The sequence below is a fragment of the Schistocerca americana genome, chromosome 3 (assembly GCF_021461395.2).
Source record: "Schistocerca americana isolate TAMUIC-IGC-003095 chromosome 3, iqSchAmer2.1, whole genome shotgun sequence".
Taxonomy (NCBI): Eukaryota; Metazoa; Arthropoda; class Insecta; order Orthoptera; family Acrididae; genus Schistocerca; species Schistocerca americana.
Window position 1 is genome coordinate 426,144,476 of NC_060121.1, and position 13,814 is coordinate 426,158,289.

Sequence of the window (13,814 nt, forward strand, 5' to 3'; positions counted from 1 at the left end):
CTGCCTAGAATTTCAACAAATCCTTTGGGATCAAAATACCAATGACACCGAAATTTATATCTGAAGCTCGCTCCGCCACTATCTCGCCTCATTGCCACCTTTCGGAGAGAACTACTGTTGTTGCAGAGATGGCATGAGGTCTCGAAACATTTATTGCAGCTGTACGACTCCCACGAGGACATTTCGACTCAGAAGATGGGCAGGCCTTTTGAGGACTGTGCTCCCACCTGGAAGTAGGCTGCTCCGATTCCGCACGTACATGTCAGTAGTCGCTGTCTTCTGTGTCGTCCTTACTAATCTCACGCCGACGTGCGGTTTTGTGAAGCCCACCCTCAATCCACACGACAATTTAAGGATTACGCGAGAAGAAATGTCCTGCTTTCTCTAACGTCACGCACTTCAGTGATCGTCCTGCTAGCCGCAGAGCATATGACATCACCTGACGGAAGAGTACTAAGTGTACCAGCACATGCTCTGATTCAAAGCCACGTGACACAGTGAAGAAATTCACCCGGACCGGAATGCCACGCTAAAACTGGAAGAGGTGATAGCTTACTACTGTGACATTTTGATATTTTCTCTGTATGTCCATCTTTATAAGGATGGTTGCGGGACCTCGGCTGTTCAGTAGAGAATGTCAGAACAGAACGCCTTTCAGCCGTCTAAATTTACAAATTATTATTTTATTGATCAACGAGTTTCGGCAGTATATTACGCCACATTATTTGTCTAACATTTGGCAGGTGATGATTGAAATGATCGCAGTCTCAAAAATCCTCGGATACCAGTCATTGAATGTTGACCCATATTTTGACTGGACCAGAGCTGGGGTCTTCCTAAGTGTTGGCAGTGGGCCTGAAGATGGCGCAATATACCGCCGAAACCGGTTGCTCAATAAAACGACAATTTGGAAATTTAGACGGCTGAAAGGAGATTTGGTTTGACATAATAATTTGATATTTTCGACGCCGCTAATAAAATGAAATGGGCACCCGGTGAAATCTACGCTGCAAGAAATCCACGAGATGATACATGAGAAGTTTCGCCTGAATAAGAGCTAGAAACACTGCCATGATTTGTCCGCTAAACAGCGATGTGGAGATCTAAACAGCAAGTAACATGAGAAACTTTTAGCACTGAAATCGGAAGCATCACCGATGATTATCGTGCACTTCCTCACCAACACGAGCCCAATTTCCGCTTGGCATTCTTGATGCAATCATCCAGACGCCAGCGAAGAGAAAGAAACGACACTTTTGCAGATACTATTTGGAGCCAGTCGACGAGGGAAGAACACCAAATTGCCACCTCTTTTGACGCTGAAGAGATACAGAGATATTCTACATGTCCAAAGCATTTTCATTTACTGCCCGAATGCTGTATGTGTTGTAGATCTACGAAACATTTTAGAGACAGTGCCAGTACTTTAAATGCGGGGTAGTAGTCGATTGCGTGCTTCACTTTCGGAATAAGAAACAATTTGGTTAGTGTCTTGATAAACGTTCGTTAGCCACGAATGGGAATTTCTCAGCCGCCGGGCGGAGTTCCCGATAAAAGAGATTGCTTGAAAAGTGTATGCAGAGGTGTAGTGCTACTAGGTGAGTGTAGTGAATTTTTAGTGGATGCAAGCACTGATAGTCGGTACCTAGTCTGGATCTCCTACGTACGAAGAGACTGAAGCATGTCTTACAAGGAGAACGTAAATTTTTACTTCTTTTGTAAATTTAAAAGATAAATTTAATGCCAATCAGAAGATTATTTAATTCACAGATTGTGTTTAGCGAAAATCGGAAAAGACTAACATCCCAATGTTATTCATTTTTAAAAGTGTGAAAGCGTAGACTTCCTCTTCGGGTCTTCATTTCTTCTTTTGTTGCACTGGCGAATAGAGCTACGAGTAACTGCTCCACGTAATTTGTAATAATTAATGATTAATAATGTAGATTATAACAAATGCAATAAACTGCATTATAATAAATGTGTTTTTGAAATGTGCTTCTATAGAACATTGCTGAAGATTAGGTGTGTAGATCACGTAACTAATGAGCAAGTACTGAGTAGAATTGGGGAGAAGAGAAATTTGTGGTACAAACTTACAAAAAGAAGGGACCGGTTGGTAGGATACATTCTGAGGCCCCAAGGGATACTAATCTAATACTGTAGGGACGCATGGGGAGGGGGGGGGGGAGGGGGTAAAAATCGTAGACAGAGACCAAGAGATGAATACAGTAATCAGATTCAGAGAAATATAGGTTTCAGTAATTACACGAAGATGAAGAGACTTGCACAGGATAGAGTAGCATGGAGAGCTGCATCGAAACAGTCTTTGGACTGAAGACCACAACAACTACAACATAACAAATCCATTTGCAGTAATACAGACTCCTTTGGAATCATGCATTTCATCTGGTTTGTGACTTCAAACGTTTCAGTTCTGTCTATCAGAATTGAGCACACATTGTTTGGAAGCAAAATGGCCAATAGCTTACCGCGAAAGGTCACTTTACCATTACGTTCTACGTAGTCCGATTTGATACCTTTGCCACTTTGTGCACAGAAGTCTCTATATGATACTGTCACGCTCAATGCTTTTAAATAATAACGACACATGTGCGTGCTGCGTGTATTGACCTTTACGTAAAATGGACCGGAAAATCAACAGTGCATACAAAACTCATAATCGTGAGGGAGAACTGGCTGCTGCAGCAAGCACGGAATTTTGATGCCAGTGGTAAGTTAAAGCTTCAAACGTAGCTCGAGCTGCACTGCACTTGCAGGTGACCCATCAAATTTCCATCCAATGTAACACTGTGCCAACCAAGCAGCATCAGCTCCACATGCGAACAGCTTCGCCCACCACTGTCCCGTAACACACACTAGCTCTTCCATTCGCACTAGCTCTTCCATTCGCAGGAGGTGACAAGACCATGAGCCAATCTGCGTGGAGTGATTTAAAGCCTCACCCCTCGACCCTGCTGTCAGCTAGTGGGATGCAGAGGAAGGTGTTGCCAAGAGACGCGGTCTCGACATTTTTCAGTATCGATAGTGGACCGGCTCATCCTCCCCTGCTTAAACAAAATCAAGGAATACTAACCACCAAATGGCTACCTCGTCCAGCGCCTTTATTATTTAACTTAGCTGACTAAGATGAACTCAGATAAATTCTTTGGGTTTGGGGTTCTGGACCAAGTAACCACTGGTGCGACGTTTTGTACAATTTCGAATGGTTCTATGAAACGCGTTGTCATCTTTTCCATAATTTCCTGTCCATCTTTACTATACATCCAGAGTTCCTTAACATAAACCAAGTCCCCAACACGAAGAGAAATGTCACTACAACATTGGTTGTACGACATAACCTGCCCCTGATACTAGCGATAGGTGATGTGGTAGTAGACATTCCATTTAATTTTAATAGTATCTGAGTCTGTCCTTTCAGGTGAGAGGTCGCCCATTGTCCACAAATTACTAACTGCTAATTGATAGGGTAGCATAACATGAGCTTAGCTAGAGTGATCTTATACATTTCATTACTGCGCTGTTAAATACGAAAACAAACCAAATGACTAAACTACGCCATTGTGATTGGTTACGACAATGTAAACTTTCAAAGATGCTTTTAAATTCCAGTTGATCTGTTCAACAAAATTTGTTTGGGGAAATAGGGCACAGTAGTAACAAGAAAAATGGCTTGATAAAAGTAAAACTTCCCAAAAGAACTGGAAGGAAAGTTGACCTTGAGTGGCTCAAAGCTAGAGAAAATGTTAGTAATGTGTTGCACGGTAACATTCGTTGTAAATGACGTGCTAGCAATGAGCCAAACAAGTCTACTAAAGCACCGACAGTAACACATACGTAGCAATGTCTGTTTCTGGTAGGGGCAAGAGGTCCTACGTAGTAGGTTAACTTCTTACCCATTTGGTTGATTTCCTTGGAAGACCACGACAGTCGCGATGCGTGATGGGTTTCGGCCTAGCTACCTTCGTAATTCACACTGACCAACTAGTTTCCTAACATCTTTGTAAAACCCCTCCCGAGTCAGATAATCCTTAATTTTTTGAACTATCTTAGAGAAACCCAAATGACCACCATAAAAATAGTGTAGAAATTATTGGAACCAACCGATATTAGGTGCTTTGGCAAATAAATTCGATAGTGGAATAAATCTTTTTGAATTGGAAACTGCATGTGACAACCTAGACAGCGCAGCGGCTGTAGTGGCCAACACTACGGGAAGGTGATTAATTTCAAAGAGATTACAGTCCATACAGAATGTCGTAGTTCGTTTAAACTCATTTGCAAGCGGAATCTGAGAACAAGCTTGGTGAAAACGGTACTGATTCTAAAACGACTGTGCCGTTTAAGGCACGATTGTCCAATCTGGGACTATAATCTGCCCCACCTGATTTAGGAAGTAACAAAATGGGCGACGCCTAAGGAGATATCGAAGATCTAATCAAACCAACCTCCAGAAGCTGGTCGACTTGTCTTCCACAACTACTCCATCTTGGGAAGTAGCAAACAACAACGGGTTTGTCTAACAAGCATGTGATCTGTTAAACGAATGCGGTACTGAATTTTATTAGTTTCTCCAAGTCTGTCTGTTAAAACTTGGCCGGCCGTAGTGGCCGTGCGGTTCTGGCGCTACAGTCTGGAACCGAGCAACCGCTACGGTTGCAGGTTCGAATCCTGCCTCGGGCATGGATGTGTGTGTTTTCCTTAGGTTAGTTAGGTTTAATTTGTTCTAAGTTCTAGGCGACTGATAACCTCAGAAGTTAAGTCGCATAGTGCTCAGAGCCATTTGAACCATTTGTTAAAACTTCTAGAAATTGATCTAGAATTTGAAGTAATCTTTTAGCTTGTCGTTTACTTAAATTATTCAGATTAAAATTATTAGCCTCACCATTAACTGTACGAAACGTCTGGTGAGCATCATGTTAGCAGAAGGCAATATCACTCACTCCTATAATTTAAAGAAATAAATCTTATCAGAATAATTCAACAGGCACGCTGCTTTGCTTAAAAAGTCGCATCCAAAAATTACTCGGGTGGTTAATCCTTTAAGAAACAGAAACTGGAGGGGCTACGAAAGTTCTCAATATTTATTTCGGCCAACACCATGTAGCTACCAGTAACAAGCTACTATTGGCCATAAAGCACATTTCCTCCACATGATTTAACGGTCCAGATTCTCCCACACCTCGATACCGAAAGTAACACCCACTGTCTAACAAAGAAACCGAACTGCAGGGAGAAAACAAGGCACAGACTGGTTCGGAGTTCAAAAATGAGGATACAAGAGGTAACGAACAACCATGTAACAAATTAATTTTCCGACAATGAAACGGTGGTTCGTGGCCAGTCTCATGCCATGTCGCGCCATCAGATCATGGCATCATTTGCTTCAAAAAGCTTCAGGAAGTTATGGGAAGTCTCTGACTACACGACCAGATTTACAGCAACTAAAACACACAGTATCATCACGAAGTTTTCGTGCAGAAACAGCCGACACCACGTTTCCGCAAATTTCTTGCTTCTCGACCGCTAACTGCGAGCTTCGATGCTGATCCGCAAACTTAATATTTTCTTCTTTATATAAATCAGCAAAAGACGTTGGTCTATTGCAAAATACAACGTGTGAGCGATCCCGTGAGCGTATTCCTTCGAGAAACTGTTAAACGTTCTGATAAATTGCCACATAATGTAATTCTAGCTACACGAATACTTTTCCTGACCACCTTGTATCGTAAATAAGTATTTGCTGATAGTGTACTCTCTCATGTGAATAGCAATTTTTTCTTGCAATATACTCTTCCAAAAGTAACCTACAGAACCAGCGTTTCCAACAGCTTCAGACACGAATTTATTATGTAAAGAAGGATGTTGATGCTTGCCTATTATTGATAATAAGTACAACTTTGCGAAATTTAGGTTTACTGGACACTACTCTTGGAAACCGTGCTCCAAAGTAATTCTCGAATATCCGACTTCCCTTTCCAATTTAATATAATGAAGTTAAATCACTCTGGAGTTGTTGAATCTGAGAACGCGAGGTGACATCGGTACTCAAAACATTTCAGTGGCTCGATACATACGAGGTGCGGCTAGAAAAAAACCGGACTGATGCTGGAAAAAATATTTATTTACAATTATTTATAATTTCATGTTATCTCCTTCAATGTACTCTCCTCCTCGGTCTCTACACCGCTCCATACGAATTTTCCACTGTTCATAGCAATGCTGCAGATCATTTTCGGTAATTCCATACATTACTTCCGTCGCTTTTTCTTTTACTGCTTCAACAGTCTCAAATCTAGTTCCTTTCAAAGCTGACTTGACTTTAGGGAAAAGAAAAAAGTCACAGGGGGCCAAATCAGGTGAGTAGGGTGGATGATCTAAGATGGGAATGTTGTGTTTTGCCAAAAACGTCTTCACTGACAACGCACTGTGAGCTGGGGCATTGTCTTGGTGAAGGATCCATGACTTTTTTCTCCACAAATCGTTCCGTTTTCTCCGTACTCGCTCGCGTAGGGTAGCCAGGACGCTAATGTAGTAATGCTGATTCACTGCTTGTCCCTCTGGTACCCAATCAATGTGCACAATCCCTTTGATGTCAAAAAAAACAATCATCATTGCCTTGAATTTCGATTTTGACATTCGTGCTTTTTTTTTGTCGTGGAGAACCAGGAGTTTTCCAATGCATCGATTGGCGTTTAGTTTCGGGATCGTAAGTAAAAAACCACGATTCACCGCAAGTAATAACATTTTGTAAGAAGGTGGGATCACTTTCAATGTTTTCCAGGATGTCAGAACAAATCATTCTTCGGCGTTCCTTCTGTTCAATTGTGAGACACTTTGAAACCATTTTTGAACACACTTTGTTCATGTTGAAACTTTCATGAATAATCTGCCTAACACTTTCCTTGTCAACTCCTGTTAACTGTTTGTTAAACGGCGATCTTGTCGAACAAGTTTACCGATTTTTTCAATGTTTGCATCAGTTTTTGCTGACAATGGTCTGCCAGTGCGAGTGTCATCACTGTTGTCTTCGCGGCCATCTTTAAATCGTTTAAACCACTCAAACACTTGTGTTCGCGATAAACAATCATCGCCGTACACTTGTTGTAACATTACAAACGTTTCACTTGCAGATTTTCCTAGTTTGAAACAAAATTTGATGTTAACACGCTGTTCTTTCTGTACACTCAACATTTTCCGACGCACAGACAAAACGTCAACTACTTAAAACAGACGCCAAGGGCAGACTGAGTGCAGGAGGCAGATGAAACTCGAGCAGTAGGCGGAGCGAGAGTCACGTGACAGGCCACGCGACTTTCAGCCTTATTGCATTCGTTTTATTGTTTCACCAGTACTAGTCCGGTTTTTTTCTAGCCACACCTCGTATAGCTGGGAGCGCGAAGGCCCAACTTGTTCCAAAATATCAACACTCTCATACACGCCACCTAACAGCTTAGCAGAAGCAGTGCAGCTGGTACTCACCTTTCCTATAGTGTTTACGGCGGTGAGGATGGGATAGTCTAAGAGGCCCTGCAAGAACTGTATAAGTCTAAAAGTACCGGGTGATCAAAAAGTCAGTATAAATTTGAAAACTTAATAAACCACGGAATAATGTAGATAGAGAGGTAAAAATTGACACACATGCTTGGAATGACATGGGGTTTTATTAGAACCACTCCATATTGCTAGACGCGTGAAAGATCTCTTGCGCGCGTCGTTTGGTGGTGATCGTGTGCTCAGCCGCCACTTTCGTCACGCTTGGCCTCCCAGGTCCCCAGACCTCAGTCCGTGCGATTATTGGCCTTGGGGTTAACTGAAGTCGCAAGTGTATCGTGATCGACCGACATCTCTAGGGACACTGAAAGACAACATCCGACGCCAATGCCTCACCAAAACTCCGGACATGCTTTACAGTGCTGTTCACAAGATTATTCCCCGACTACAGCTATTGTTGAGGAATGATGTTGAACATGTCGAGCATTTCCTGTAAAGAACATCATCTTTGCTTTGTCTTACTTTGTTATGCTAATTATTGCTATTCTGATCAGATGAAGCGCCATCTGTCGGACATTTTTTGAACTTTTGTAGTTTTTTGGTTCTAATAAAACCCCATGTCATTCCAAGCATGTGTGTCAATTTCTACCTCTCTATCTACATTATTCCATGATTTTTTCATTTTTCAAATTTATACTGACTTTTTGATCACCTAGTATAAGGTACTGTCCCTTCTGTTGGTGCTCCAAGAACCTGAGCGCTTCAAAAATGGTTCAAATGGCTCTGAGCACTATGCGATTTAACTTCTGAGGTCATCAGTCGCCTAGAACTTAGAACTAATTAAACCTAACTAATCTAAGGACATCACACATATCCATGCCCGAGGCAGGATTCGAACCTGCGACCGTTGCGGTCGCCCGGTTCCAGACTGTAGCGCCTAGAACAGCACGGACACTCCGGCCGGCCAAGAGCCTGAAGCTCGTACATCAAACAGGTCATTTTCAAACAAGGCACCTCCATTACAGCGCAACGCGCACACGTCATCCCAACACAACAAAGAAAAAGCCGTGCCCAGGAACAATATAAGAGTTCATTTACACAGGTCCGAGCACATTCTCATACGCTACGCCAAAATTTGTCTGCTACCACTGACCTATCTCAAAACTGCCGCAAGAAAGAACACTCAATTTAGTAGCGGTAGCGCACATAACGAGAAATAAACATGTACAATTTGTTTTCACGTAATCATATTTTACAAAACTACTCTAATACAACCACAGAGCTTAAAAATTTGAAAAACAGTAATAATGCTCATAAATGGTAACGACGAAATTTCTTTAAAATATATACAGTTAAATTATTAAAATAGATACAATCCCTTTATGGAGCACAGCATCTCACAACAGCTTCAAAGATAACTACCATATCCGACCTTCCAAAATGTTCCTTTCTCAAACGGAGGGTATCTCTCTTTAGTGATCTAAAACACACGTACGACACAACTATAATACATATCTTAAAAAAAAAAATGAAATAAGCAGATAAATCCTTTACATTCTGAAACACGAGGGACGCATGCTTGGGTAATGTGGCCTGAAAATCAGGTAACAATGTTAAAACAGGTCTCAAAATACCGAACTGTTGAACAAAATTCTACTCTCAACTATGACTAGAATAAACAAGGTTTTTAACAGTACTTGGACAGAATATCAAGCATTAAAAGTTTAGAACAACTTTCTCATGACATGGTTAGAAAGGCATCTTCTGTGGCATGAATCACAGGTCAGCAAAAGTCTCTCTTTCCAATGATAACAGATCACTGACCTTTGCCAAGAGCAGAGCTATTAAATATATATTTGCTTTGAAAAAATTTTTTGAAGGAATTAGCAAGAATAAAGCTGTCTGTTCATACACGATTTTAAAAACACTGCACCTATAAAAATAAGCATGAGTTCACAAAAATTAATGGTATTCATTCAATAGAAAATACTGAATGATTGAGGAATTGTCTGATCACGCAATGTACCATTCACTATATATACGCGAACAAACTTTTCAAACACCGTCACGCTATTAAACAAAATTAACCGATGGCACACATAGTTCCAAAAGCTGACAAATGTTTGCGTATCGAACTGTGAAGTCACTGTTATTTTGCCGTTTCCCTTCTTCTGCTACAATGAAAATCCAAAAGCAATACGGCGAAACCTAACTAGATTATCAAATGGCACATGTTGTTGAGTCTGTTGACCTTTGGATAGAACGACGATGGTTCAGATGGCTCTGAGCATTATGGGACTTAACATCGGAGGTAATCAGTCCCCTAGAAATTAGAACTACTTAAACCTAACTAACCTAAGGACATCACAGACATCCATGCTCGAGGCAGGATTCGAACCTGCGACCATAGCGGTCGCACGATTCCAGACTGTAGCGCCTTGAACCGCTAGGTGACACCGGCCGGCTTTGGATAGAACGGATAGCACATTTAACTGCATACACAACTCCAAATCTCGACAGAGAACTAGCTGGCCGGCATGCGCAACGCATTCACGCCAATGATCAGTTTATGCTCCAACCATTATTAGAACTCCATTTCACTTGCAGGTAACCCTCTAAACATCTACTATACCTGCTGCCACCGAACTTACATCCAATATAACACTGTGGCAGTCTCATGGCATCCACTTCATATGCGAACAGTTCCTCCACTGTCCCACAAGATCCACTAGCTCTTCCATTGACAGGAGCTAACGAGACCATGAACCGATCCACATGCAGCCCTTTAAAGGCTCTTTGTTCAACCCTGCTGCTCCCTAACGGAGAACCGCGGAAGGTGTTACCGAGAGACGTGCCCTCTGTATCTTTCAATATCCATAGCAGGCTTTCTCAGAAGTCATCCGATGGAACGAAGAAGTATTGGTTTTCTTCTGAGTACATATGCCTAAGTGAGAGAACAACCACACACGTATATCTGATACTGAACGTAATAGAGACTCCAGACAACTTAGACCAGTGTTCATAACTATCCACGGAGGAATTAAAGAGATTCCACAAAACGAGGCAATGACTGCGTTTACAATTCCATGAGGACATTATCAATATTCGTCTTAAGAACGTGTCAGCCACATGTCCGTAAGAACAGGCACCATGCGGAATCAGTATCTGTGATAAATACTATGTAATTTACGTAATGATAGTTCATAAGAAAGAAATTAAGTCTATAATTGTTAATTTAACATTGTATAATAAAAGGTACATAAAATCTCAAATAAATACTGTAATTCTGTTTGGTATGAAAAAGTCATCCTGCGATTTCCTGTAAAGTAGAGCTCTACAACTACATTGTAGGAATCATGTGTGATTGTGCGTAGGAAATTCTACGTATCATCAATCGCGGGCATCAGGTTTGTGTACAGGGGATAAGATAAAAATATCGAAACACGTAATACACATTACCATGTCTAATAAGGTGGAAGAAAACCATTAGCATTCAAAAGAGCCTCCAGTTATCTCGGAATGAATAAATACACGGTTTTCAAAGGGCCTTCTATCATTCCTCCCGATCATTCAGCTTTTCCTCCAAAGTACACCAGGAAGAGTCAATAACTTTAACATCTGGTGTCTGTGATGGCCGAGAGAGAGACGACAATTCATCCTTGTGCTCACAAAAGCAGTACTAGTCGGTGCGATCTGTGTAAACACGGCCCTTCGTGTCTTACAGCACAGCAACACCATTAAAGAACAAACATTGTGCCTTGGCCGTGCGGTTCTAAGCGCTTCAGTTTGGAACCGCGTGACCGCTACGGTCGCAGGTTCGAATCCTGCTTCGGGCATGGATGTGTGTGATGTCCTTAGGTTAGTTAGGGTTAAGTAGTTCTAAGTTCTAGGGGACTGATGACCTCAGTAGTTAAGTCCCATAGTGCTCAGATCCATTTGAACCATTTTGAACCATTGTGCCTTTGAGTCACATAATCCTTTGCAGCAATGTGACCTTGCAGAGTAGCTTTGGGGGACAATTATTATCACGATATGACTTTCCACCGTTTTTCAATCTCGGGTCGTGAAGTCGGCCAGAAGTTGGAATCAGACTGAAACAAAAGACATAGGTCTAAATGACTTTCTTCCATTGCTCCTTAGTCCCGCTTTTACCGCTTTGGCACCACGCTTTCCATTTACAGGCTTTTGCAACACTGATTCGTGGTTTTAGAATACCAGCTCGCATACAATTCCCTGCTTATCGAGCTCCCTCCGTCCTCTTTTTGCGCTGACATGGTTCACGAGTACGACATTCAGTTCTCCAGTGACTTTTGCTGCTGTCCTCACGGGCCCCTTCAGTGACCGTCCGTGAAGATCACTCAACACACAATTCAATCCGCATTGTGACTTAGCGGATGGTATTTCTCCGCTTTCCCTGTCTATAATTCTTCGTTACGGTTCATCAACAATTTTCCTACGTTCGAATTGACTTATCTCTGATACAACGCACTCACGACTACGCAGAATACTGTTCCGACCACGAACCACGCTTGCAACGTATTGAGGATGTTGCAGAGGTACCTTTCCTCGTCAAATAACACAGTGTAACCTGCAGACCTAGACAACATCTGCAGTTGCAGTCAATCGTCCATTTCTCACGGTCTTTCCTTATTTTTTATCCAAACTCTGCAGCTATGCACTGATTACTTCTGGGTAATATTTTGGCATGCGCCATTAACCAGATTATAGCTAAGTTTTTAACTAGATACTTTCTGAGTACAATGGATTACAAGTTCGTAGGCTCCCAGGACCGATGTCATTCTGGATCAAATCATTTCGGGTACTGGACCGCTTCACTGTAATCTACTGAAATAACTAAACTGCCGATGTTTCAACCAACCTACTACGGTCATCTTTAGAGTGAAACGCCCAGAAGACGACCGCGGCAAGTCGGTAGAAACGTCGGCGGTTTAGTTGTTTTAGTACTTTACAATGACGCTGACCAATAAGCCAAAGTTTTTTACAAATTTTGCTTCAGTTACTGATTCCACTTTCGGTAACTGTAGATACGGATACACAGAAAACGGTGTAGGAAGAATTACGGTGTGTGCAGGAACCAACGAATGTGTATCTGTTTGAGAATACAAATGAGAAAATGTAACACTCACGTTCTCAGGCATGTTGTAGCAGGGCTTTCTCTTCAAACTCTTGTCGCTGTCTGCTCCTCTCCCTTATGGACTGTACTAAAATACCTACGCCTGGTTGTCTCTAGTATTAATGAGCAACTAAATGAACCAACAAGACTGTTGCACATAATCGTCAGTAAAGTGTTTATTATCGCCTTTAGCAAGTATGTCGCACGTGACACAACATAGTACGCAAAATCAAGTGAGTGATAAATCTTGTTACTTGTAACTGCCCATGTGGGATGTTATGACGTCAAACTACGGCGATAGAAGGATGGGGTGACAGAAAAACAACGCGAAAGTTCATCTTGTAGGTTATCTGCGAGGTCGACAGCTGTCAGACGAGATAAGAACCTCTTTGTGGTAGCTAGCTACGATGCCACAATGTAGGTGCGCTCTTCTAGGTTGGCACTACGACACCGACGACAGCGCCCTCTAGCCGGCGCTGTGCAGCTCTACGAGGGCCGCTCCAGATTCAGCCCATTTGATTCCGAGTAGACGACTAAGCTACATTGTTTCTATTTCATAGTGGGCGAGCCACTACAGATGCTGCCTTTGTAACTTTATGTACAGCTTTGCACCTACGTACTCATCTCAGCCAAAGTTAAGTAAAACCACTTTTAATTGCAGTACGAAGTGTTCTACATCACCTGCTCCTCCTAGCTTCCTACATTCGTCCTACCCTTCAGTTTTCAGGAGCAGACCCACGCGCCGCCTTCCAGGCGGGATACAAAACTCTTATTTCATGACGTGCAATGTGCACAGCTGGCAACAACGTTACAACGGACGTTGTGCTCTGCTCTGCCCATTTCGCTTTACGTCAGACTAATTAGATTTGAACGTCAGTGACCGGAGGTCGGTCTTAAATAAATATATGCGTCTCTTAAAAGCACTTGAAAAAGTTGTTTTTGGAGATTTATGACTGCTGTTAAGTATCAAACACATAAAACCTGTCAACATTTTCCCCGTTAGCTGAGCGCGTAGCGTTGGATACTCATTCTTGTAAAGTTGCGCCAGCTGTAGCCGCTAGGTCTGAGGCGCGTTGCAACGGTCCGCGCGGCTTCCCCCGTCGGAGGTTCAGAGTCCTCCCCCGGGCATGGGTTTGTGTGTGTTGTTCTTAGCGTAAGTTAGTTTAAG

General features: G+C 42.2%; 1 protein-coding gene across 1 annotated transcript in view; it reads right to left on the reverse strand.

Annotated features, from left to right (window-relative positions):
• Window positions 1–12,706, reverse strand: part of LOC124606132 (solute carrier family 22 member 7-like) — a 123,532-nt gene extending 110,826 nt beyond the window's left edge. The window contains exon 1 of the mRNA XM_047138097.1: window positions 12,660–12,706. Coding sequence (XP_046994053.1) covers window positions 12,660–12,671 — 12 coding nt within the window. The 5' untranslated portion in view covers window positions 12,672–12,706. The remainder of the gene's footprint in view (window positions 1–12,659) is intronic.
• Window positions 12,707–13,814: the final 1,108 nt, after the last annotated feature.